The sequence below is a fragment of the Callithrix jacchus genome, chromosome 10 (assembly GCF_049354715.1).
Source record: "Callithrix jacchus isolate 240 chromosome 10, calJac240_pri, whole genome shotgun sequence".
In the NCBI taxonomy this organism is placed as follows: Eukaryota; Metazoa; Chordata; class Mammalia; order Primates; family Cebidae; genus Callithrix; species Callithrix jacchus.
Genome location: NC_133511.1, coordinates 123620500 through 123645837, shown reverse-complemented (window position 1 = coordinate 123645837; position 25338 = coordinate 123620500). Strand labels below are relative to the sequence as shown.

General features: G+C 54.6%; 2 protein-coding genes across 4 annotated transcripts; one reads left to right on the top strand and one right to left on the bottom strand.

Moving 5' to 3' along the window:
- The first annotated feature begins 5181 nt into the window (after nucleotides 1-5181).
- CTSF (cathepsin F) lies at nucleotides 5182-10291 on the top strand. Of its 2 annotated transcripts, XM_035263411.3 has the most exons (14): nucleotides 5182-5514; nucleotides 5683-5781; nucleotides 6094-6178; nucleotides 6269-6330; nucleotides 6440-6515; nucleotides 7355-7468; nucleotides 7592-7734; nucleotides 7823-7919; nucleotides 7999-8079; nucleotides 8744-8863; nucleotides 8944-9008; nucleotides 9106-9196; nucleotides 9617-9675; nucleotides 9757-10291. In XM_035263411.3, the coding sequence occupies exons 1-14, from the start codon at nucleotides 5302-5304 to the stop codon at nucleotides 9829-9831; spliced, it is 1380 nt and encodes a 459-aa protein (XP_035119302.3). In that variant the 5' UTR covers nucleotides 5182-5301; the 3' UTR covers nucleotides 9832-10291. The 2 variants fall into 2 exon arrangements, with proteins under 2 accessions (XP_035119302.3, XP_002755611.4); XM_002755565.5 differs by having other exon boundaries at nucleotides 6094-6330.
- A 127-nt stretch (nucleotides 10292-10418) lies between these two features.
- Nucleotides 10419-25155, bottom strand: ACTN3 (actinin alpha 3). Of its 2 annotated transcripts, XM_002807373.7 has the most exons (21): nucleotides 24976-25155; nucleotides 21418-21532; nucleotides 21124-21243; nucleotides 19351-19437; nucleotides 18534-18621; nucleotides 17961-18039; nucleotides 17804-17885; nucleotides 16967-17052; nucleotides 16287-16379; nucleotides 15587-15817; nucleotides 15341-15488; nucleotides 14308-14458; nucleotides 13638-13746; nucleotides 13403-13543; nucleotides 12966-13148; nucleotides 12355-12489; nucleotides 12079-12258; nucleotides 11560-11706; nucleotides 11409-11474; nucleotides 10802-10960; nucleotides 10419-10721 (listed from the first exon to the last, which is right to left on the bottom strand). In XM_002807373.7, the coding sequence occupies exons 1-21, from the start codon at nucleotides 25120-25122 to the stop codon at nucleotides 10563-10565; spliced, it is 2706 nt and encodes a 901-aa protein (XP_002807419.4). In that variant the 5' UTR covers nucleotides 25123-25155; the 3' UTR covers nucleotides 10419-10562. The 2 variants fall into 2 exon arrangements, with proteins under 2 accessions (XP_002807419.4, XP_078197594.1); XM_078341468.1 differs by having other exon boundaries at nucleotides 21124-21532.
- Nucleotides 25156-25338: the final 183 nt, after the last annotated feature.

Sequence of the window (25338 nt, the reverse complement as noted above, 5' to 3'; positions counted from 1 at the left end):
CATGTATGTATTTATTTTTGAGACAGAGTCTCGCTTTGTCACTCAAGCTGGAGTGCGGCATCTCAGTTCACTGCAACCTCTCTCTCCCGGGTTCAAGTGATTCTTGATTCTCAGCCTCCTGAGTAGCTGGGTTTACAGGCATGTGCCATCTTGCCCACCTAATTTTCGTATTATTAGTAGAGACAGGGCTTTGCTGGGGTTTTGCCATGTTGGCCAGGCGATCCTGGCTCACTGTGACCTCTGCCTCCTGGGTTCAAGCCTTAGCCTCCCAAGTAGCTGGGATTACAGGCATGCGCCACCACGCCTGGCTAATTTTTTATTTTTCTGTTGTTGTTATGACAGAGTCTCACTCTGTTGTCCAGGCTGGAGTGCAGTGGCGCGATCTCGGCTCACTGCCACCTCCGCCACGGAGGTTCAAGCGATGTTCCTGCCTCAGCCTCCTGAGTAGCTGGGATTACAGGCACCTGCCACAGCGCCTGGCGAATTTTTGTAGTTTTAGTAGAGACAGGGTTTCACCATCTTGACCAGGCTGGTCTTGAACTCCTGACCTCTTGATCCACCTGTCTCGGCCTCCCAAAGTGCTGGGATTACAGGTGTGAGCCACCTTGTCCTGTCCCTTGTATTTTTTTAAAGACGGAGTTTCACTCTTGTCCCCCAGGCTAGAATGCAAAAGCACAATCTTGGCTCACGGCAACCTCCGCCTCCCGGGTTCAGACAATTCTCCTGCCTCTGCCTCCTGAGTAGCTGGGACTACAGGCATGCATTACCATGCCTGGCTAATTTTGTATTTTTAGTAGAGACAAGGTTTTGGCATTTTGGCCAGGCTGGTCTCAAACTCCTGACCTCAGGTGATCCGCCTGCATTGGCCTCCCAAAATGCTGGGATTACAGGATTGAGCCACTGCACCGGCCAATTTTTGTATTTTTATTAGAGTTGAGTTTTGCCATGTTGGCCAGGCCGGTCTTGAACCCCTGACCTCAGGTGATCTGCCCACCTTGGCCTCCCAAAGTGCTAGGAGTACAGGCATGAGCCACCATGCCTGGCTGAATTTGGTGTTTTATTACTACGTTCTTGAATGTATTGCAAGAAAGTCTTAAGATCTCTGGCTTTTTTTTTTTTCCCAGAACAGGGTTTTGCTCTGTCACCCAGGCTGTAGTGCAGTGGCATGATTATGGCTCACTGCAGCCTCAACCTCCTGTGATTAAGAGATCCTCCCACCTCAGACTCCCAGGTAGCTGAGAATATAGTGCACACTGTTATGCCTGGATAATGTTTGTATTTTCTTTCTTTCTTTTTTTTTTAGATGGAGTTTCACTCTTCTTACCCAGGCTGGAGTGCAATGGCGCGATCTCGGTTCACCACAACCTCCGCCTCCTGGGTTCAAGCAATTCTCCTGCCTCAGCCTCCCGAGTAGCTGGGACTACAGGCGCGCGCCACCATGCCCAGCTAATTTTTTGTATTTTTAGTAGAGACAGGGTTTCACCATGTTGACCAGGATGGTCTCGATCTCTTGACCTCGTGATCCACCCGCCTCGGCCTCCCAAAGTGCTGGGATTATAGGCTTGAGCCACCGTGCCTGCCAGTGTTTGTATTTTTATAGAGTTGGAGTTTCACCATGTTGCCTGCGCTGGTCTCAAACTCCTGGGTTCAAGTGATCTTCCTACCTCCATCTCCCAAAGGGTTGGGATTATGGGCATGAGCCACCATGCCCAGCCTAAAATCTCAGTTTTAATGTTAATTCTGGTCAGTTGTCCCTGAATTCCACAGGGAAGAAAATATGATGAGACATGCTCAACTCTCACTTCCCATTATGGCCTGAACTACGATAGTTCTTGAGGTTAACTTTAGAATGCTTTTTGCTGAGAGAAAGGGTCATTCAGATGGTTGGAGGGGATTAGGATTTTATTTTTAATTTACACAGGGAAGAGCATAATCAAGGAGAGACTAGTATCTGCTGGAATCTCTCAGGTCCTCTCCTCTCAGACCTCAGCTGGCAACTGGGAGCATTGAGTTGGCTCCTCTCTGGCTCCAGCACTAATTTCTGAGTAGCTGGAATGTCACTTTGTCTCTCTAGTCCTCTGCTGCTGTAGCAATTCCGGTTTGAACTAGATGATCTTATAATCCCGGATGGATTCTTCCTACCCACTGCACAAACAATGAATTCAGAGACCATAGCATTGCCGTAAAGAAAGAGTTTAATTGACACAAGACCTGCCATGCCACACGGGAGACAGAGTTATTACATCAATCTCACTGAAGGCTCAGAGGTTAGAGTTTTTCAAAGATAGTTGGGTGAGCATGGGGCTAGGATATGGGTGCTACTGATTGCTTGCGTCTGAAATCACAGTAGTGTGGAAAATGGCCCTTTTGCAGTGAGTCTGCTTGGGCGGGGGGGGGGGCGGGCACAGTACTGGTTGAGTCACACACATCAGGGTGGGGCCATTCCATAGTCAGAAATGCAAAAGCCTGGAAGAGATAGCTCAAAAGGCCAATCTTAGGTTCCGCAATAGTGATGTTATTTACAGGAGTAACTGGGGAATTTACAAATCTTGTAACTTCCAGAACAATGGTTGGTAGTCCTTTATGCCTACATCTGGGGGGCGCAGTGGCTCACGCCTGTAATCCCAGCACTTTGGGAGCCCGAGGCGGGAGAATCACGAGGTCAAGAGATCGAGACCATCTGGCCAACATGGTGAAAACCTGTCTCTACTAAAATACAAAAATTAGCTGGGCTTGGTGGTGCACGCTTGTAGTTCCAGCTACTTGGGAGGCTGAGGCAGGAGAAATGCTTGGACCTGGGAGACAGAAGTTGCAGTGAGCTGAGATTGCGCCATGCACTCCAGCCTGGTGCCTGGCTGAAGAGGGAGACCCAGGCATCTCAGATCAAATTCCCCTTTTTCCTAAGACGGTAAACTTCCCCTTTTCATTCCTAAAACTGTAAACCGAAGCCCTTTTCCTATGTAATTCCTGAGACTGTAAACCGAGATCCTTTTCATATGTAATTCCTAAGACTGTAAACTGAAACCCTTTTCATATGTTAAGCTATAAACCTAAGATTCTTCCACCTGTAACACCTAAAGTATAAGCCTATATAAAGAAGGAATCTTCCTTTGTTAGGCGAGCTTGGCTGTTAGGCAACTATGCCACCTTGCTCCCGGCCGAATAAACTCCTTCCTCCTGTTTTCAGTGTCCGAGAGATCCGTTTTCCACGGCAGCTTCTGCTACATGGCGACAGAGCAAGACTCTGTCTCAAAGAAAAAAAAAAAAAACACTATAGCTACATCTTTGCAGAATTCAGGCCCCTCTCATCCTTCTAACTTGGTGGCCTTCATTAGTTTTACAAGGACGGTTTAGTTTTGGGGAGGGGTATTATCATTTAAAGTATGAACTAAATTTTGCCAAAAGTTAGCTTGCCCCATGCCCAGGAATGAGTGAAGACAGCCAGTGCGTGAGGCTAAAAAGCAAGATGCAGTCAGCCATGTCAGATTTCTCTTACTGTCATAATTTTGCAAAGGCAGTTTCAATTTTTTTTTTTGAGGTGGAGTCTCACTCTGTTGCCCAGGCTGGAGTTGAGTGGCACAGTTTCTGCTCACTGCAACCTCTGCCTCCCGGGTTCATGTGATTTTCCTGCCTCAGCTTCCCGAGTAGCTGGGATTACAGGCACTTACCACCACGCCCAACTAAATTTTGTATTTTTATTTTTTTGTTGTTTTGTTTTTTTTTTTTTCTTTTTTTTATCTTTTTATCTTTTTGTTTGTTTTTTTCTTCTTTCTAAATTTTGGATTTTTAATAGCGGTAGGGTTTCACATTAGCTAGGCTGGTCTCGAACTCCTGACCTCAGGTGATTCACCCGCCTCAGCCTTCCAAAGTGTTGGTATTACAAGTGTGAGCCACTGCACCCAGGGCCAAATTCCCTCAAAGTTTCTTCTCCCTGTTTCCTCTTTCCTAGGTGGGAACACCTTGCAGGAAAATGTTGTTTTTCTCATCTGTCCTTTTTCACATTAGACTGTGAGCTCCAACAATGTAGCACTATGCGTCTGTGCATGCTTTCCCTTGGTAGGCCCTGGAACACAGCAGGTGACTGCTTGAAGGAATAGTCCCAACCCTGTGTAGCTTGCCTTAGTGGTTACTGAATGCTTGCATGATTGCATTTGAGCCTCACAATTGCCTGAGACACTGCCAGTACTTGGAATATTACAGGCCATTTTGCTGTTGAGAACAGGGGCTGAAAGAGGCGATCAAGCTGCAAACCCAGGCTCAGAATCCAACTGTCTGCTTTCTCTCTCTCTTTTTTTTTTTTTTTTTTTTTTTTGGAAAAGGAGCTTTGCTCTTGTTGCCAGGCTGGAATGCAATGACTCGATCTCAGCTCACTGTAACCTCTGTCTTGTGGGTTCAAGTGATTCTCCTGCCTCTGCCTCCTGAGTAGCTGGGATTACGAGCGCCCACCACCACACCCAACTAATTTTGTATTTTTAGTAGAGATGGTGTTTCACCATGTTGGCCAGGCTGGTCTGGAACTCCTGTCCTCAGGTGATCCACCTGCCTCAGCCTCCCAGAGTGGTAGGATTACAGTTGTGAGCCACCGTGCCCAGCCAACCACTCACATCTTTTTCTTTCTTTTCTTTGCTCCCTCCCTCTGACTCATCTTTTTCTTTCTTTCTTTTTTTGAGATGGAGTCTCACTCTGTCGCTCAGGCTGGAGTGCAGCGGCGCAATACTGGCTCATTGCAAAGCCTCCTGGGTTCAGGTGATTCTCCTGCCTCTGCCTCCTGAGTAGCTGGAATTACAGGTTCCTGCCACCACACCCAGCTAATTTTTATATTTTCAGCAGGGACGGGGTTTCGCCATGTTAGCCATGCTGGTCTCGAACTCTTGACCTTAGATGATCCACCTGCCTTGGCCTCCTAAAGGGCTGGAATTACAGGCGTGAGCCACTGCGCAGGGCCACGCCACTAAATCTCTCCAAGCCTTGTTTTCTTGACTGTACGACCTACTTCAGATATTGCTACGCCGAATAAAGGGAGCTGGCATATCATGCCTAACACATAACAAGAGCGCGATAGAGGTTAGTAACTAGCTTAGCCTCAGGCCAGTGGCCTCCTGATCCGCAGACCCCGCGCGACCCACGTGCCTCTTGTAAACAAGCGAGCGCGCAGGCGTCCCAGACCTGCCCCCATTGGCTGGAGCGCCCGCGGGAAGGAGGAGGGAGGACGCAGACCCGGCTGGCTGCGGGTTGGGTCGCGGGTCGGTTGGTGGCTTGTCCGTCGGTGTGCGCATCCGGGCTGCTGGCTTCGCCCTCGCCATGGCGCCCTGGCTGCAGCTGCTGTCGCTGCTGGGGCTGCTCCCGGGCGCGGCGGCCGCCCCAGCCCAGCCCCGAGCCGCCAGCGCTCAGGCCTGGGTGCCGCCGTCCCCGGAGCTGCGGGCACCCGCCCTCTTCGCGCTGGAGATGTTCAACCGCGGCCGGGCTGCGGGGACGCGGGTCGTGCTGGGCGCTGTGCGCGGCCGTGTCCACCGGGTGAGGACGCGCCGGGGGCGGGGGCGCCGGGCCGAGGTACAACGGTTGGGAGCTTTGGCATAACCTTGGGATGGGGCCTGTCCTCTGGAGGAACTGATCTCTGGCGATGGGGAAGGGGCATCGCGGCACGGGCGGGGCCGTGGGCGCCTCACCCGCTCCTCTCTCCAGGTGGGCCAGGGGTCGCTGTACTCCCTGGAGGCAACCCTGATGGAGCCACCCTGCAACGACCCCACGGTGTGCCAGCTCCCCGTGTCCAAGAAAACCCTGGTGAGCGATGGGGCTCTAGGCGTTCCCCGCCCCCAGGCCGAGTAAGGGAGCAGTTGGATGATGACAGTTCAGGTCAAGACGCAGGGATCTGAGGCAGCTGCTGCCCCATCCTGAACCCCTTCCCAGGCCTCAAGGGACAGAAACCAAGATGCTCTGAAGCGGGTGGCGGATGACCCGGTACAGGTCGTGTCTCTGTCCACTGTAGGGGTGATTGCCTTAGGAGCGCCCCTCATCTGAGGAGCCTCCAGCTCCACCTTGCCCAGACCTTGCTCCCATCCAGGCCCCCGGGGCAACTTCTTTCTCTCCCTCCAGCTCTGCAGCTTCGAAGTCCTAGATGAGCTTGGAAAACACGTCCTGCTGCGGAAAGACTGTGGCCTGGTGGACACCAAGGTTCCAGGTGCTGAGAGAGCCCAGGCTGCTGGGGAGCCCAAGTCAGCCTTCACTCAGGGCTCAGGCACAATTTCTTCTCTGTCCCAACCCCGTCTAGACAATAGAAACGAAACTTTCAGCCCAGTCTTTTCACTGTTGAATGAGGATCCCCTGCCCCAGGTGAGGAGCCTGCAGCTTGGGGAGCCAGCCGCTGCCTCATCGCCCTTCTCCTCCTTTCCTCCTGGAGTGGGTTTCCCTAGTCGGGCTAAAGATCGGTCTGCCTATCCAGGACTTGGCTGTGAAGATGGCTTCAATCTTCAGGAACTTTGTCATTACCTATAACCGGACATATGAGTCAAAGGAAGGTGAGGACTCAGCCTTGGCTGTACCTGTTACAATCAGAACAGGACTTTCTCCCCAACTTGGCACTTTGGGGGAGGGGAAAGATGAGAAGCAGTACACCTATTCCAGGACCCTGTAATTCCTGAGCTCTCCTTTAGCCTTCCTGGCCTGGGCAGCCACTCTGAGTACCTGGTCCCTTCTCCCCCTTATCTGCCCAGTTAGAAGCCATGGGTCTTGGCTGGGCTCAATGGCTCACATTTGTAATCCCAGCACTTTGGGAGGCCAAGGTGGGCAGATCACCTGAGGTCAGGAGTTCAAGACCACCCTGGCAAACGTAGTGAAACCCCATCTCTACTAAAAAAAAACCCACAAAAATCAGCTGGGCATAGTGGCACATGCCTGTGTCCCAGTTACTCAGGAGGCTGAGGCAGGAGAATCGCTTGAATTTTGGAGGCAGAGGTTGCAGTGAACTGAGATTGCACCACTCCACTCCAGCATGGGTGACAAGAGGGAAAACTGTATTTAAAAAAAAAAAAAGCAGCCATGGGTCATCATCATTCTGGGCAGGGTGGGATGGGGGCAGAGGCCAGGTTTTTTGTGCTGAAGAGTCCTTGACAACATGGCCTTTCCCCACCACCTCTTCTGGGTGCTGTCCTCTAGACCCCATTTATTGCTTTTGCACCTGGGAAGTCATTACTTCAGTTTGGCCCCAAAAGTTGATGAGACCTCCCACTCCATCACTTGCACATCTGGCCCCCACCCCTACCTGCTCCCCAGGGAAACCCCTGCCTGCTATCCCCAATTGCCTCTTTTTTTATTTGCCTGGGGTGGAGCCCCTCCTCTTCTGCTCCTTGGTCTTCAGAAGCCCAGTGGCGCCTGTCCGTCTTTGTCCATAACATGGTGCGAGCCCAGAAGATCCAGGCTCTGGACCGAGGTACAGCTCAGTATGGAGTCACCAAGTTCAGTGATCTCACAGGTAGGAGGAGTGGCCAGGGTCCTCATGGAGCCAAGAAGAGATAGGGCCTTGCTCATAAGGCTTCTGGTCAGGTCTGGCTTAGAACACTCTTCTTCCCCCTGCCCTGTCCACCTTTGCCCACAGAGGAGGAGTTCCGTACTACCTACCTGAATCCTCTCCTGAGAGAACCTGGCAAGAAGATGAAACAAGCCAAGTCTGTGGGTGACCTTGCCCCACCTGAATGGGACTGGAGGAGCAAGGGGGCTGTCACAAAAGTCAAGGACCAGGTTGGACTCCTAGAAGTGAGGGCGGGACATGGGCACAGCACTGGGGCTGGTGCGGGGATCCAGCTCTGACTCTACCCATCTCTCGTAGGGCATGTGTGGCTCCTGCTGGGCCTTCTCAGTCACAGGCAACGTGGAGGGCCAGTGGTTTCTGAACCAGGGGACCCTGCTCTCCCTCTCTGAGCAGGGTGAGCATCTCGCTCTACCCATGTGTCCCCAGCCTAGCCCCTCAGGAGGGCTTCTTGGGACCAGCCTTCTGTCTCCTAGAGCTCTTGGACTGTGACAAGATTGACAAGGCCTGCATGGGCGGCTTGCCCTCCAGTGCCTACTCAGCCATAAAGAATTTGGGTATGCATTCATGGGGTCAGGAGGGGCAACAGGAGCCACTTCTCCCTCTGCAAGAAGTTAGTTTATGAAGCGGGGAGACATGAGCCTGAGAAACACACAGCACTGGGTTCAAGTCTTAATGCTGATCCAGCTAGACACGATGGCTCATGCCTGTATTTCCAGCACTTTGGGAGGCCAAGGTGGGAAGATCACTTAAGGCTAGAAGTTCAGCACCAGCTTGGGCAACATAGCAAGACCCGTATCTCTACAAAAAACTAAAGACATTAGCTGGGCATGGTGGCTTGCATCTGTAGTCTCAGCTACTTGGGAGGCTGAGGCAGGAGGATCGCCTGAGCCCAGGAAGTTGAGGCTGCAGTGAGGCGTGTTTGTGCCACTGTATTCCAGCCTGGGTAAAAGACTGCTAGGCTGAGCCCTTGGTGAGGAGTCAGAAGTTGGAATTGAGTTCTGTCTCTGCCACTTTTCTTGCTGGCTACTGCTCCCTCCTCCCTACCTCTCCCAGCCTCAGATGTGTTATTTCTAGAATGAAGACATTCTTCGGAGGGGATGGCCTGTGGCCTGGGGTAAACGAGGAATGTGAGACCTTGTGTAGGGGGCTTAGTCCACTTCTGGCTGTCAATGGCAAATGGGAGCCTGTCCTTCTCTACCCATCCCCACTGTTCCCTAGGAGGGCTGGAGACAGAGGATGACTATAGCTACCGGGGCCACATGCAGGCCTGCAACTTCTCACCAGAGAAGGCCAAGGTCTACATCAATGACTCTGTGGAGCTGAGCCAGAATGAGCAGAGTGAGTGAGGGGCAGAGTGAGGCAAGGCCAGGTGGGGCTGGGACCTGGGTGCCCTCTGATGTCACCCCTTCTTTTCTCAGAGCTGGCAGCCTGGCTGGCCAAGAGAGGCCCAATCTCTGTTGCCATCAATGCCTTTGGCATGCAGGTAGGTGAGGCCCTCACCCCACTGCCCCCGCCCCATCTCTTGTTGACCTCCTCAACCTCTTCTTGGAGTCGATCCCCTACTCCTCCTTCACCTCCAGTTTTACCGCCACGGGATCTCCCGCCCTCTCCGGCCCCTCTGCAGCCCTTGGCTCATCGATCATGCGGTATTGCTTGTGGGCTATGGCAACCGTGAGTTCTACTGCCTGTCCTGCATCCAGCCAGGCCACAGGCAGGGGAGGGACCACAGCATCTCAGGTCCTCTAGAGGGGAAATCGGGGGAATGCCTACGAACCCTATTCTTTACCTGCTACCTGGGCCGTGGTGCCAGGTGGGCATCATCTGTCCTTTATGGAAGGGAAGCTGAGCTGTGGTAGGTTGAATATTGACGGCCCAATACCCTGCAAGAGGTGGGTGGGTGGGTGCTTCCTCCTTGCCCCAGGGCTGGACCAGGTCTTCCTGAGGCTGGTAGGTGGGGCCCGCGTTTTCTGCTCTTTTCCTAGTCCCTATCACACAGTAGGCCCAGTGCAAGTATTTGAAGGGTGCAAAGTGATTGAGGCTCTGCCTAGAGAATTCAGGGCCCTGATCCTTCTGCTCTGCACTGCACCCCAGGCTCTGACGTTCCCTTCTGGGCCATCAAGAACAGCTGGGGCACTGACTGGGGTGAGAAGGTGAGTCTTGCAGGCTTGTCCCTTGGCCCTCCAGGCTGCCATCCTACCCTGGTGCCCTCACCAGCTCCCACTCTCCCCCAGGGTTACTACTACTTGCATCGCGGGTCTGGGGCCTGTGGCGTGAACACCATGGCCAGCTCGGCGGTGGTGGACTGAGGAGGGCCCCCGCTCAGGACCTGGTGCTGATCAGAGTTGCTGCTGCCCCAGCCTGACATGTGTCCAGGCCCCTCCTTGGGAGGTACAGCTGGCTGAGGGACAGGCACTGGGTACCTCAGGGTGAGCAGAGGGCACTGGGCTGGGCACAGCCCCTGCTTCCCTGCACCCCACTCCCAACCTGAAGTTCTGCACTTGCACCTTTGTGAATTGTGGTAGCTCAGGGTGAAGCTCTCGGGGTGAAGGGTGGTTTTGGCAGTTGAGGCTGGGGCAAGAACTCTGGGCTCAGGTAATGAGCAGGAAGAAAATGTTCTAATCTTACCCCAGCTCTGTCCTGCCCCCGCTTTCCTGATACTGTACATTTTCTGGTTCCCTTGGATTTAGGGATAGTGTCTCCCCTCCACGTCTAGGAAACTTGAACCACCCTTTTCTAACAGCAATAAAGAGGCGTCCTGGTCCCCAATGTGGTATGGATGCTCAGTTCCCAAGGTGAGGAGGGATGGCAGGGACTTCTGGAGGGTCAAGGTGGGATAGCTGGTTCTGCCCAGGAGCCCGAGGGCCCGGCTTCTGCTTCAGGAACCAAAAGGAGATGGGGAGAGGCCCATGGAGGGATCTTTATTCAGAAGCACTTGGCTGGTCTCTCTCTCAGGCCCTTGCCCTGAGGGACGGATGGGATCAACAACCACAGGGTGCACCCTCTCTCCATCTTGCACAGAGCACCTCAGTGGTTGGGGTTAGAGGTCGCTCTCCCCATAGAGGGCACTGGAGAAGGCCACGTAGTCCAGGGCTCCAGCCGGGGCTCCGGATCCCTTGTAGGGCACCATACGGCGGATGCAGTACTCGGCCTGCTCGGCGGGGAGCTCACGCCGCAACTCCTCAGGGGTGATGTAGCTCTGGGGAGAAGAGGCATTGAGGGCCCCCGGGTCCCATGCCTTGCCCCAGCCCACCAGCCCCTCCGCTGCCTGGAACTTACCTTGTCTCCTGCCAGGATCTTGAAGGAGGCCACAACTTGCTCAGCTGTGTCAGTCTCAGCTGTCTCTCGGGTCATGAAGTCTATGAAGGCCTGGAAGGTCACCACCCCGGCTGCATTGGGGTCCACCATGGTCATGATGCGAGCAAACTCCACTTCCCCCTGCAGAGATAGAGGCCAGGCATTATGCCCATGAGCACTAAAGCCAGGAAGGCTCCTGGGGTCTCCTCCTGGGGACTGTCCAGCCTTGGCTTGCAGAGCCCCAGTGACAGGGTGTTCCCTTCCTCCAGAGACCAAAGCCCTTTATGGTAGGCTGAAATCTGCAAATTTGCAAAATCTGCAAAAAGCCCAGCCATAGGCCCCTCCAGAGAGCTACAGCAGGAAGCTGGTCCTGATTTTTTTCCCAGGGCCCCCCGTTTCTGTAATGCTGTTTTTCTACAGGTGAAAATGTTACAAGCTCAGATTTTGGGTCCATACAGAACTGGGTCCAAGTGAGTTCACCCCTGTGAACCTTGCTAGCCCCTGTGTGGATGTGATGAAGGTGCCGGGGGCAGTGTATGTAAAGATGGGAGCTTGCAGTGGGTGATCAGCACAGAGGAGGGGTACTCACCAGGTCGTAGCCCATGGAGATGAGGCAAGCGCGGAAGTCATCGGGCTCCATCATCCCATTCCGCTTCTGTAGGGGATGAGTGGGTATCAGGCTTGGTCTCCAGACCCCTCCAGCCCCCAAGTGTCTTACCCCACAGGGCCAGGCTCCTGACCCGGTCAAAGTGGTTGAAGGATGCTCGGAACTCATTGAGCTGCTCCTGGCTCAGGCCCTTGGCGTCTCGGGTCAGTACCTGGTTCTCCACTTCATTGATGGTACGGGCGATGGAGGTGAGCAGCTGCTCCCAGCCCACACGGATGTGCTGGCAGGCAGAGGATAGGCCACTGTCAGTGGGCGGCCAGTGCCTGGCCATTGGCTCTAGCTCCATGCTCAGTCTGCTGAATGACCCTGGGCAAGTCCTCCCCCTCACTGGGCCTCCATCCCCATCTGGAGACTCCACTGAGTAACCCCCCAGCAGTCCTTCCTGTCTTCTGCTAACCAGCTAGGCCAATCCTGGCCTGGCTTTGGACTGCTTTGTGACTCTGGAAGGGTCACTTTCTGTCGCTGGTCTTAAGGGACCTGGCTAAGCTGAACTGGGTACCCTACTGGGACACACATGCCCTGTTTAGCTGTGATCTCCCTGGGCCCCCTGAGCCAGCGCTGCCTGCCCTCTCTGCTGAGGGTGTGATCCCACCTCCATGCCATAGACGGTGTGCTTATTGTCGAACACCAGGCTCTCCTGTAGCAGCTGGTGGTCACCCTCCAGCCGGTCAATGTTAGTCTTGTAGTTGATAATGTTCTGCTCCTGCTGCCGTAGCCCAGCCATTTGCTCCTCCAGAGAGCCAGCCAGCCCTGCTGCCAGCCGTCCCACCTCCTGCAGGGGTACCCAGGCAGCATGAGAGCTCCCGACTCCCTGTGGCCCAGCCCTGGCCCCACTTCCCCAGGTTGGCCACACTATCCCAGCCCTTACCTCCACCTTCGCCTGGATCCAGGGACCAATGGCATTGGCCTGGGCTGCAAATTGTCGCCGGAGCCTCTCGTTTACCTGCTGCCGTGCCAGCTCCTCCTGCAGTGTCTGGTCACGACTGGGCACCAGCTTTCGGACCTGGGAGGAGGGTAGTTATGCCAAAGCTAGCTCTGGTGGCTGGGAAATGGCTTTATGGGGAGAAGGGCTCTAGCCCCTCAAACCTCAGCCCCTGTTGCCTTGCGCCAACTTGTCTGAGATAAACAAGAAAACTCTTGGGCAAGTCAATAACCTATATGGGCTTCAGTTTTCTTGTCTGCAAAATGGGGCTGATGGCATCGTTTATAACTAATACGGGTGGTTTTATGAAAGATGTCCACATACCAGGCTTAATACTACTTCACATCAGTTGTGACAGGAAAATGCTGCGGTTAATGTCTCATCATATACAGATGAGACCAAGACAGGCAAGGTGATTTATCTAGTCCCACGTGGAGTCTGTGGCAGACCCCAGATCTGAAGGTGGACTTTATTCTCCATATCTTGGGCCACCCGAGGTTTCAGGGTGGTCAGAGTGTGCAGGAAGGGGCAGAAGGAAGGCTACAGGTGGCACTGACCATGTCCCACTTGGTGTTGATGTCCTGCGGGCTGAGGGTGATGTAGGGGTTGGTGGAGCAGGGCCGCAGGCCATAGGTCTGGCAGATCTTCTGGATCTCGCCCTGGATGCCCATGATGGCGCCTCGCTCTCGGTCAGCCTCAGGCAATGTTGCTTTGAACTGATCATGTGCTGTCAGGAGGCTCTGGGGGTGATAGGAAGTATCAGCTGGTGTCCCCACTTACCACAGGCAACAGAAAGGGCAGCAGTGTGCCCCAAGCCACCCAGTGGTCCTGGGCAGTCCTGACACAAAAACCCTGGCCTCCTGTCTTCTAGCACAGCACTCGGAAACGGGTTTTCCTCCCATCCCTGTGCCCCAGGAGCGTAAAGTTGTGGCTGGCAGAATTTGAGGCCAGCTTTTCTGTCATCCCATCTGTCCCTTGCAACCCTGGCACCCACCTGGGTCTCCTCCACAGAGTGTACCAGCCACACGTCTTGCAGGTCCTCCACGGCACCGTCCAGCCAGTTGTTGAAGGGCGCGGCCCGCCGGGCAAACTCCAGCTGCAGCTGGTCTATGGTCTCCAGGAGCTTCTCCATCCGCTAGGGATGGGTGGCATAGTGTGTCAGCAGCCTGCCTGGCAGACTTGGCCTCACCTGCCTACACACCCCCCGGCTCCCCCGCCCCCAGCCCCACCTCTAGTGCGTCCCGCCTTTTCTGGGTCAGGGTACCCAGGTTGTCCCACTGGTCGCAGATGGCCTGGCAGCGGCTGTTCACTGAGGCTGCCTCGTGGTAGTCCAGCTCACTAGGAGAGCAAAGTGGGATGAGTTTGGGGCCAGCACCAGCCCAGATGTCCTAACTACACTCCCAGGGCTGGAACCTGTGCCCCGCATAGGGGTGAAGGTGTTGGAGGGAGCCAGGGCAGGTGGTGGATAAACCTGGGTGCTTTCCTAGAAAGGGGGGTCCTGGCTCATTTATGTGGGCAGGTGGGCACCCGCGAGTCGTTAGCTGCAGTTCAGGAGGTGCTTGGGTGGAGGGTCAGGGTTGTGTGAGAAGGGGTGGCTAGGCCAAGGCTGATGCAGAGGGTCTGGGGCAGTGGGCCGGGTGAAGGGAGCAGGTAGGTTAGAGGACAGGCCACAGAGTGGAACAGATCGAGTGCCAGTGGGAAGAGTGTGGGCATCAGAATGGGGTCCGGAGATGGGGATGGGGTTTCAGGAGGGGTCGGAGCGGATGGTGAAGGGGAAGGACCTAGGTGCCACAGCGGGGTTACAGAACTCGGGAGAGTCTAGGGTCTTGAGGAGGGCAGTGGGGGATGAGGGCGGGGCTGAGGCGGTATTGGGGGAGGGCCCTGAGAGGCCCCGCCTACTTGAGCTCCTGGGCCAGCGCGGCGATGTGCTCCACGCGGTCCTGGTGTGCCGCCAGGTCACTCTCAAAAGCCTCGTGGCGCCGCAGCAACGCCCGCACTTCCTGCAGCGAAGCTGAATCGTAGTCGCGCTGGCTCAGCATCTCTTCTTTCCCTGCCCGAAGAGAGGCCGGCTCTGGTCATTCAGTGGCAGCAGGGGCAGGGGTGCCGGCTGAGCTGTGTGACCGTGAAGCCTCATCTGTTAAGATGACGATCACCCAGGCCTAACGTGTCCTAGGCCCTGACCTGGCCTCCTTTGTTCACCAATAAAATCCTCGAGAGAACACCGAATGAATGTTTCTATTCAGAGTAACACCCTTGACTCATGCAATATTTTAGCGTCAGTATACTTTGAGTATGATATAAGCGATGTGAGGACTGCACTCACTTTTGGACTCCTGATACATAAAAAGTGCTACATGATGAGTTAGAGCAAACCTACAGAAGACCAGAGCAGGGCTGGGCAGTCAGTGGGGAGGCTGAGTTTATAGATAAAGAAATGGCAGGGCATGGTGGCTCATGACTGTAATCCCAGCACTTTGGGAGGCTGAGGTGGGTGGATAGCTTGAGCCCAGGAGTTTGAGACCAGCCTGGGCAACAAGGTGAGAACCGATCTCTACAAAAAAATACAAAAAGTTAGCTGGGCATGGTGGTGCATGGCTGTGGTTCCAGCTACTAGGGAGGCTGAGACAGGAGGATCACGTGAGCCTGGGAGGCAGAGATTATAGTGAGCCAAGATTGTACTGGACTGGGTAATAGAGCAAAACTCTATCTCAAAAAAACAAAACAAACTGTGGCCCGCAGAGGGGCAGTGGCCCAAAGAGAGGCCCAGGTTGTACCACAGCAAGTCAGGGTGGGACTAGAAATCCAGTCTTCGACTTCCCTGCAGAGCACCTACCCCTGTCCTGTGGATTTTGCCAAGAACCTCCCCTCCTGCCCCTGCACATCAGTCTCCACCTCAGGAGACAGTCCAGCTCCGTGAGGTAGGTATGCCTACCTCGGGTCCAGGCTTCGTGCAGGGAGGCCTTCTGCCGGAACTTCTCAGCCAGGTGCTGGAGCCGCTGCAGGCGCCGGATCTCTGAGAGCAGCCAGTCCTCATAGCCCTTTTCCACCTGCTCCAGCCCCCGCCATGCGTTGGCGATGTCCTGTGGAGCAGGCAGGGGTGCCCTCCATCACGCTTCGCCCATTGTACAGATGGGGATATGGAGCCCAAGGTCACCCAGGGAATGTGTGTAGAGCTCACCGAGACCAGCTTGCCCTCGGAGGGCATGAAGGCAGGCCGGTGGCTTAGCCGTAACTTGGTCTGCAGCGTGTTGAAGTTGATCTCCAGCTGGCACTTCTCCTGAACGCGGGGTGGCTTGTGCAGGCGCCGGTAGTCCCGAAAGTCCTCCAGCTTGCGCTGCATGGCACTCATGCTGGGCTCACCCACACGGTTCTCCAGCCACGGGACAGTGCGGCGGATCCACTCCAGCAGCTGACAGGGCCAGGCAGGGGCAAGGCAGAGAGCTCTGAGCCAACCTGCTCAGCTCACCCACCCCTCTCCACCCACACTCAGGCCTTGGCCAGAGGGTAGGTGGGGGTGACTTTGACAACTACGAAGGGCAGAATGGGGTAGTCCCCCGAGTCAGGGAAGGAGGGGATGGTTGATTTCTGAGTCTAGGGGCTAGTATAGGTTGGTACAGAGCAAAGGGCTATGTGACTATCTAAATACAAGTGAGTAAGCAGATGAATGATGAGTGAATCAGTGACTGACCAGGAGCTTGGGTTGGCAGAAGGTCAAGTGATGGGTGGGGGAGGACAGGAGGAGGCTGGGAGGAAGCCAGGGCTACTCTGAGCAGAGGGAGGCTCTGCAGGCCTGCGCTTGGGGTTAGCAGGGTTGGGAGAGCCAGTAGGACCGGGGTAGGGAGAGGATGGTGGGAGGGGGCTCTCCGGCGCAGCCTCACCTCACTGGCAAGCTTCTCATACTCCTCCATCAGCTTCTCATTTTCCTGGTTCACCGCCAGCACCTTGCAGATCCGGTTGGCCGCTGTCTCTGCCTGTGGGAGGAGTAGGCAGAGGACTGGCATTGAAGTAAGCTGCCTCTGTAAAGCCCTTAAAAACCAGAGCCCCTACCTGGGCATGGTGGCTTATGCCTGTAATCCCAGCATTTTGGGAGGCTGAGGTGGGTGAATTATTTGAGTCCAGGAGTTTAAGACCAGCCTAGGCAACACGATGAAACACTGTCTCTATAAAAAATACAAAATTTAGCCAGGTGTGGTAGCCTGTGCCTGTAGTCCCAGTTACTGGGGAGGCTGAGGCAGGAGACTGAGGTCAAGGCTGCAATGAGCTGTGATCACGCCACTTTACTCCAGCCTGGGTGATAGAGCGAGACCCTGTCTCAAAAAACAAACAAACAAAATGGAGTCCCTGCAGATAGGGAAAGGGACAGGGGGAGCACGGCTCTTAGGGAGGGAGGGAGTTTCAAACCAGGGTCCTCTGTTCCTGAGCTCTCTGAGGATTGAGTGTGTGCAGCTGGGACAGGGGCCCTCCCACCTGCATGGTCTGGCGCCTTCACTGTTGGATTGCAGCCAAGGCTGGGCCCTTGGGTCCACCAGCACAGGCAGCAACAGTTGGGCCCTCTTACCTGCTCAGCCCCGGCAAAGGCATGGTAGAAGCAGGACACATAGGTCATGATGGCCTTCTCATCTGGCTTTGGGGTGTTCACAATGTCTGGGGGAGGACAGCAAGGTGTCTACTGGCCAAGGCAGGGGTCCCTCCCCAGGCAGAGAACTCCCTCTGGGTGGGAGAGTTGGAAGCATTTAGTCATGGCCACCAGCTGCCAGCCACACAAGCCCAGTGTCGTCGTCTTCCTTAAAGCCCTCTCTCCTCACCCCAGGGCTCAGCAACTTCCCCACCTCCTCTCCTTGAGGTGAGAAAAGTGTGAAGGAGTGGGTGTGAGTGGGTAGCCACTGTGCCCCTCGTGAGGGACTGATCCACACTGCTTCGTGCCTTGAACTATTCTATACTTTCCTCTGTCTGTCCTTCCCCCAGGCCACAAGCTTCTTGGGGCCAGAACAAGTTCTCCTCCAGCAGTGGCCACACAGCCTAGGCATCATGCACAGAGGTGCTCAGAAAGCGTTTGCTGCTTCAGTTGACTATTGCCTTGCCTAGGCATGGGCACCACAGGAAGGACGTCCCCCAGGGGAGCTGCCAGTCTTGCGGGACCAACATGATCCCAGGTGACCCAGGTAACTGGGATGTGAGGCAGAAGGTATATTACATAGGGGAGAGGCAGGAGAGGCTGGTGCTCCTTGAGGAATGGGGCAGGGGACAAGATAGAGGACTCCTGGAGAAGGGGGACTGTGACCCAGGAGTGGGGTGGGGGCGGTCAGAGCATCTCAGGAGGAGGAAAGGGCAGTGCAAAGGTGTGGAGCTTGTACCAGGCCCACTGGAGCCCTCCCCTGGGCTAGCTCACTCTCACCTTCTGCGTCCAGCATCTTGGGGATATCCAGGTATTTCTCTGCCACCTCGAAGGCAGTGTTCAGGTTGCCAATGGGGTCATCCTAGATGGGTGTAAGGGAGGGAGGTGAGAGGTCAGCTGAAGGCAGAGGTCGTGGACTGGGGTGGCGGAGGCCTACCTTTCGCAGTTTGGCGTAGTCGATGAGGTCAGGGCGGTGTCGGTGGATGAGAGCACAAAGGGCCAGGCCATCCTTCCAGCTGGACAGAGAGAAGAGGGGGGTCAGGCCTGGGTTCAAGCTGAGGCCCCGTTCTCCCCTTGGCCCAGGAGTACCCCCCAGAAAGACAGCCTCATCTGTAAAATGGAGTAAAGCACAAACCACTTAGGTTGGCATTTGAGACCCTCCATGACCAGATCTGGACCATCTCCTGCAAGCCCATCATGATTCCATCACATATCCAAGCTTAGGCCTGACCAATTTCTAGACGTTTTTGGCTTCCAGCTTCCCTCTGGCTGGAATGGCCTTCCAGGGATGTCTCAAATACTCCCTCCTCCAGGAGTTAACTGGAACCCACCTGGATTCAATTCCAATCCACTCAACGCTACTGAGTCCTCTTTTCAGATACTGTTCTAGGAACTGTGCTGTGACCTTTTCCTCCGCTGTGGCTTGTGACAGGGACCAGCTCAGTGCCCTTCACTGACCAGAGAGGACTCCTCTCTGTGCCCAGACACATTTGCTACGCAGCTGACAGACCTGGTGTGGAAATTCTGCACGTTGACGTTGCGGTATGGTGCTGTCTTCCTCTGGCACCACAGGAGCAAGCCTTCCTTGGCCGAGGTTTCTGGGTGGGGGAGGAGGGGGGAGAATTCATTGGAAATGGGTCTGGGTCAGCCCTCTCACCCTACTTTTTTTTTTTTTGAAACAGAGTTTTGCTCTTGTTGCCTAGGCTGGAGTGCAATGGTGTTCACTGTAACCTCTGCCTCCTAGGTTCAAGTGATTCTCCTGCCTCAGCCTCTCGAGTAGCTGGTATTACAGGCATATACCACCATGCCTGGCTAATTTTGTATTTTTAGTAGAGATGGCGGTTCTCCATGTTGGTCAGGCTGGTCTTGAACTCCTGACCTCAGGTGATCCACCCACCTCAGCCTCCCAAAGTGCTGAGATTGCAGGCGTGAGCCACTGAGCCCGGCCTACTTTTCTTTCTTTCCTTCCTTCCCTCCCTCCCTCCCTTTCTTCCTTCCTTCCTTTCTTCTCTTGCTATGTCATCCAACTGGAGTACAGTGACACAATCATGGTCCACTGCAGCCTCAACCTCCCAGGCTCGAGTGATCCTCCTACCTCAGACTCCCTAGTCTGGGACTACAGGCACATGCCACCATGCCCAGCAATTTTTTTTTTAATTTTTATTTTTGGCATTTTTTGTAGAGATGGAGTTTCACCATGTTGCCCAGGCTGGACTTGAATTTCTGGGCGATCCTTCAAGTGATCCACCTGCCTTGACCTTCCAAAATGCAGGGATTATAGGCCCGAGCCACTGCACTTGGCCCCGACCTCATTCCCCATTGCTCACCCTCCACGGAGATGTCCTGGATGGCGAAGCGAAGGATGATGGTCCAGATCATGCCCAGGGTCATCTTCAAGTTCCCGTCAACGATCTCTGCAGGGCAGGGGTCAGGGGACAGATTCTGCCTGACATTCAAGGCCTGTGCTATCTGGCCTCAACTCACCTTCCCCCTGCTCAGCCCTCTGGCCCTTGTCCCCCATCACAGGGCTAGCACCTAGTAGGTGGGCACCTAGCAGATGCTCAGTAAGCATCTATTTTTCTTTTCTTTTTTTTTTTGAGATGGAGTAACCTTCTGTTACCCTGGCTGGAGAGCAGTGGTGTGATCTTGGCTCATTGCAACCTCCGTCTCCTGGGTTCACGCGATTCTCCTGCCTCAGCCTCCTGAGTAGCTGGGACTACAAGTGTGCACCACCAAACCCAGCTAATTTTTTTGTATCTTTAGTAGAGATGGGGTTTTACCATGTTGGCCAGCCTGGTCTCAAACTCCTGACCTCAAATGACCCACCCACCTCGGTCTCCCGAAGTGCTGGGATTACAAACATGAGCCACCGTGTGCAGCCATATCTACTTTTTTTTGTTTAGCTGGTTGGTTTTGAGATTTTCTTTTTGAGATAGAGTTTTCTCTTTTTTGTGTGTGTGACAGAGTCTCACTCTTGTTACCCAGGCTGGAGTGCAATGGTGTGATCTTGGTTCACTGCAACCTCCATCTCCCAGGTTACTGAGGAGCTGGGATCAGCCTACCAAGTAGCTGGGATTACAGGTGTGTGCCACCATGCCCAGCAATTTTTTGCATTTTTAGTACAGATGGGGTTTTACCATGTTGGCTGGTCAGGCTGGTCTCGAACTCCTGACCTCAGGTGATACACTCTCTTTGGCCTCCCCAAGTGCTGAGATTACAGGCATGAGCCACTGTGCCCGGCCAAGATGGAGTTTTGGTATGTTGCCCAGGCTGGTCTCCCAGCTCCCAGGCTCAAGTAGTCCTCTTGCCTCAGTCTCCCACGTAGCTGAGATTACAGGCACGTGCTTCCATGCCTGGTTTGTCACTTGGAAATGATTTCACTGAACTCTTACTAGGGTTCAGGGGCTGTGCTGGCACTTTAGGTGTATTTGCTCTTTTTTATTTTATTTTATTTTTTAATTTTTTTTTTAAGACGGGGTTTCACCATGTTGGTCAGGCTGGTCTTGAACTCCCGACCTCAGGTGATCCACCCGCCTTGGCCTCCAAAGTGCTTGGATTACAGGTGTGACTTTTTAATTTTTAAAAAATTTTTCCTCCTAAAAGGAATCAAAGGAACTGATCCTAAAACTATGTGTTGTTCAAGCAAAGGGAAGGGGTCACGTTTTGTCTAAGGGACTATCTCTGTGTTTCGCTCTGTGGCTCAGGAGTGCAGTGGGGCAATCTTGACTCATTGCAACCTCCGCCTCCCAGGTTCATTCGATTCTCGTGCCTCAGCCTCCCAGGTAGCTGGGATTACAGGTGTGCAGCACCACAACCAGCTGATTTGTGTAATTTTAGTAGAGATGGGGGTTTTGTCATGTTGGCTAAACTGGTCTCGAACTCCTAGCCTCAAGGGGTCCACCTACCTCGACCTCCCAAAGTGCTGAGATTACAGGCATGAGCCACCAGGCCTGGCTGGTAGATTGGCTCTTTACTGGCTCTCCGGCGAGGCAGGGATTATCCCATTGTTGAGATGAGGAAACTGAGACTCACGAGGTGATTTGTTAATATCAAGAGAGGCTCCCGCTCCCTGCCCACGACCCTTCCTGCTACCTCCTCACCTTCAGCACCAATGGACACCAGCTTAACCCCCTTGCTAGCAATGAAGTCCAGGGCCTTGTTAACGTTGGCGATTTTGTGGAAGCGCATCTTGCCTTTATCTGGCCTGGGCAGCCGCTCTCCTGGGTATAAGAGGAGAGTCCAAGGGCCAAAGGTCATGAGAGGCAGCTGAAGCCATTGCCCACAAACTCTCCCCTCCCCGCCAAATCCCGTCAAACATTCCGCCACCCTATTGCCCCTGCTGTCCAGATGTTCCTGGGTCCTGGGGCCCAGGTGCACTGATTTCCCATCCTCACCTGAAATAACCTCCAGGAGCAGCATGAGTTTGAGGCCATTGCGGAAATCTTCCTCGATGTTCTCGATCTGGGTGCCCGCCTTGCGCAGGTGTGAGTTGCACCAGGCAGTGAAGGTCTGGGGGCAGACGACAGCACTCAGACCCTACAACCAGGTCTGGGGGATGTGGGGCATGATCCTGTCTCCTCACTCAGGGTAGGTCTCAGAGCCTTGTATTTCTGAATTCAAGTCTCAGCTCAGCTCAGCCACTGACTTGCTGTGCATCCTGGGCCAGTCCCTTTCCCTCTCTGAGCTTTAGTTTTCCTGGGAGGGGAGAAATGGGGTCTGGGACCCATGCAGGTCCCAGTTTGGACTTGGGGCACCCTCTCACCAGCACTTCAGCCTTAGCTGGTCTTAAATACTAGAGGGGGCCCTAGAAAATATTAACACATTCAAAGTGTGGGGCCCTCTGAGGTCTTGAGCTGTAAGAACCAGTGCAGGGTGATATTGCCTTTCTGAAATCTGAAAACTCCTAGACTGAAGCACATCTGGCCCTCAGGGTTTTGTCTAAGGGACTGTCTCTGTGTTTCTACTTTCTTAGCCCCACTGACCTTCCAGGGCTGTTGTAAATTGGCCTCCGAGTAGACCCTAAGTGTGCAAGGACTCTGCCGGCTGTTGGAGGGTCAGCCGGCAAGGGTCAGGCCTAGCCTGATCTCATTTTGTTTTTTTAGAGACAAAAACAACAAATGTTGTCCAGGCTTGTCTCAAGCTTCTGGGCTCAAGTGATCCTCCTGTCTTGGCTTCCCAAACTGTTGGGATTACAGGCATGAGCTACCATGCCTGGTCTGAACTCATTTCCCGGGGTGACCGCCCATCCCTTCACCAAGAGTCAGCCTCAGGCTCAGGCTCAGGCTCAGGCTCCATCTGAGAAGAGAGGGATGGTACAGGGCTGTGCGTCTGTTGGGGATAGGGGTGACATGGCACTTGGTACTCAAGTTTCTGCCAACCTGCTGCCCTTCGGGTTCTGAATTCTGTGTTTCCAGAGACTCCTTGGTAGAGTCAGGGTGGGCTCCAAGTCCAGCTGAGCCACTCACTCTCTGTGATCTAGGGTCAGCCCCTTTCCCTCTTTGGGGATTGGTCTCCCCATTTGTGTAATTAAAGTAGGCACTGAGTACAACTTGATGGGAACCCAAGCACTGAATAGGGCAACTGGATTTCCCACAGTTCCCTCCAACCCTGGAGTCTGAGATGCTTTGAGTCTGGAAAAGGCAGGGGGGCAGGCAGGTCTGGATGGTGCCAAACATGACTCTGAATGAGATGTGGTTCCTGCCCTAAGGGAGCTCATAGTCTATACAAGAGTCATGTTGATCTGAGAAGTGCTGGAAGAAGTTGCTGAGGAGTTTATGGGAGGGACGCTGCAGATCAGGGTGCGGGCCTCTTGGGAAGGCCAGCATTTGATCAGACTGCGATGGGCAGGAATTATTCAGGCAGGGAAGGGCAGGCAAGGGCATTTCAGGCAGGGGCAGCCTTGCGGGCAAGTGCTTGGTGGCTGAGAGAAACAGTTGCTACATTTGTCAGACTACAAGGATCTGGGCACTGCTGGAATAGAGCTGGGGGTGTTGGGGCATAAGTGGTAACAGGCGGGCCGGAGGGGCAGCAGGGGCCAGGTCATGCATCATCTTGGGTGCTAAGCCGGGGAGATTAAATTTGATCTTGAGGGCAACAGGGAGTCAGGGAAGCCTCAGGCAAGAGGGAGGTGGGCAGAACTGTCCATGCTGGCTGCAGAATGGAGCTAAATGGCTTGGCGCAGCAGAGGGGAGAAGTTAGGAGGCAGTAACTGGGACCAGGGCAAGAGAGGAAGGGTGTCAGTGATGGGGACAAGGCAGGATCGGGTGGATGAGACGGAAATGATGGAATGTCAGCTCCCTGCGACAGGGGCTTTATTTTGTCTGCTGCCGAATCCCAGCACCTAAAACGGTGCTGGCACATAGTAAGTCATCAGGTGGGAGGAAGTGGGCATGCTGCTCCAAGACCGTGTGAAGGAAGCCCTTGGATGGAGGAGTCACTGGGGAGAAGGGGAGCATAGAGGAACAGGGAGAGGGCAGGGCTAAAGCAGAGCGCAAGGATGTTTATTTCCACCTTGCAATAAACAACGCTGGACGAGAAAGACGTGAGCCACTACAGGGGATGCTGATTGATTTTCAGAGCCTCTATGCTGCGCAGCTGTTGAATGAATGGATGAGATGGTGACTGCAAGTTGCGATGAACAGATGTTTCTGATATTTTGTTAGGTGACAAAGGCAAGTTACAGACTGGTATGTGTCATATGAGGGGCATGAAGACCTGGATCCAGGAGAGGCCCGGGTGGGAGGGGTTAGGGATGGATGTTGCAGAACAGGTGGCAGCTGGAGCCAAGGACAGGGATGACATCACCAGGAAATTGCTGAACCTGGGACTGCAGCCAGGCTGGAGACAGGTGCAGGGGAGCCTAACGGGAGGTCTGTCACCTGGGGAACCCCAGCTGAGTCAGCGTCATCTCCTGCTATCTAACCCAGCGGAAGTGTTCTGATTCTAAATTCTAGGATTCTCAGGTCCTGCAAATTCCACTGAATGCCCTGGTACCCTTCCCTTTCCTGGAGTCATACAGTGTTGGCACATGCTGAGCAGGGTCCAATGGCTCATGGTTTTCTCCTAGTTACCCCTGGCCTGCCACTCCCCAAATTTTTCTCCCTCTGGCCTGGATCATTTTCTCTTTGGGAACCCAGGTGTCCTGCCCCCTCCACTTGGGAAAGTCTGGAAGTGAAAATAGCTCAGGGAGGGAGGGGCCCTGAGTGCCCAACGGGCTGGGCCCCTGAGGTGCTGCCTCAGCACTACGTGTCCATCTGGCCAGAGAGTCAGGTTACTGCGTAAGGGGACCCAGGTCTCCCCTCCCTGACCTGTGGTCTTTTCAGCAGACTCAGGGCCTCTGGGGTATCTTGGGAAAGAATGGGGGTGGGGCAAGGGATAAAGATCCTCAGGTTAGGGGGCCCTGAAGTCTGACAGTCTGTGATTTGAGGCCTGTCTCTTCTCCTTTCTGGGCTTCAGCTTCTTCAATCGTTACATAAGATACAGCGACTATGAACCCCACCCTGGAGATGGGGTGGGGTCTGAGAGGACCCTCCTCACCCTACCACACTCCCAAGTCCACTAGCTGCTTGGCTGCAAGCCCTCAGGGTGGGGCCTGGGAATATTTAACTAGAGAGTGGTGGGAGATTCTCCTTCCTGAACCCCTAAACTTGGATCTCCTGGACTTTGCCCAACCTGTTTTGACCAGCAGAAGTGGGGCAGTGGGCCCAGGGGAATGAACCCTGCGGGGTGGGGACCCCAGAAACTCTCTTGTCATTCTAAACCCCTCTTGAGGGTTCCCAGTCCTCTCCGCCAGCCCTGGGGACAGCAGACAGCTGATGGGCAGGGCCTGGGCTGGGGACTGGCACTCTAGGTTAAAGACAGCCTCTGCCCCCCTGCCCTGCTGAGATGCCCAGGACAAACCGCCCGGCCTCTCAGGCCTCGGTTTTGCTGTCGGGAAATGGGCGAACACTCACTTTCCGCTGCTGCTTCTCCCAGGCCGGGTCCAGCAGCAGGTCGCGGTCCCAGTCCTCCTCCTGTTCCATGTACTCGCCGCCCCCGCCGCCGCCCGCGAAGGGCCCCTCCCCGGCCCCCAGACCCTCGGGCTGTATAACCATCATCATCTTGCTCGGGCTCCTGGCTTCGCTCCGCTCCGCGCGCTCTCGGACACCCGGGCCCCGTTAAGTAGGGCCCAACCCAGCCCCGGATCGAATTCGCACTAAATATGGGGGAGGAGGGAGGGGCCAGATGGGGCGAAGGAGCTTGGACTGGACCTGGCAAGGGGTTGTCCTGGGGCTAGGGACTGCGGAGGTGGGGGGCGCCGGGATGGATCTCGCGGC

Bases quoted from the DNA above. Each gene is read 5' to 3' on its own strand.
- CTSF (XM_002755565.5), top strand. From the start codon at position 5,302: ATGGCGCCCTGGCTGCAGCTGCTGTCGCTGCTGGGGCTGCTCCCGGGC. The intron at 8,864-8,943 runs GTGAGTGAGGGG...TTCTTTTCTCAG, and splicing joins GCTGAGCCAGAATGAGCAGA to AGCTGGCAGCCTGGCTGGCC. The intron at 9,676-9,756 runs GTGAGTCTTGCA...ACTCTCCCCCAG, and splicing joins GCACTGACTGGGGTGAGAAG to GGTTACTACTACTTGCATCG.
- ACTN3 (XM_078341468.1), bottom strand. From the start codon at position 25,122: ATGATGATGGTTATACAGCCCGAGGGTCTGGGGGCCGGGGAGGGGCCC. The intron at 15,489-15,586 runs GTGAGCTCTACA...CCTGCTCCACAG, and splicing joins CCGAGGGCAAGCTGGTCTCG to GACATCGCCAACGCATGGCG. The intron at 10,722-10,801 runs GTAAGTTCCAGG...TCTTCTCCCCAG, and splicing joins AGATCCTGGCAGGAGACAAG to AGCTACATCACCCCTGAGGA.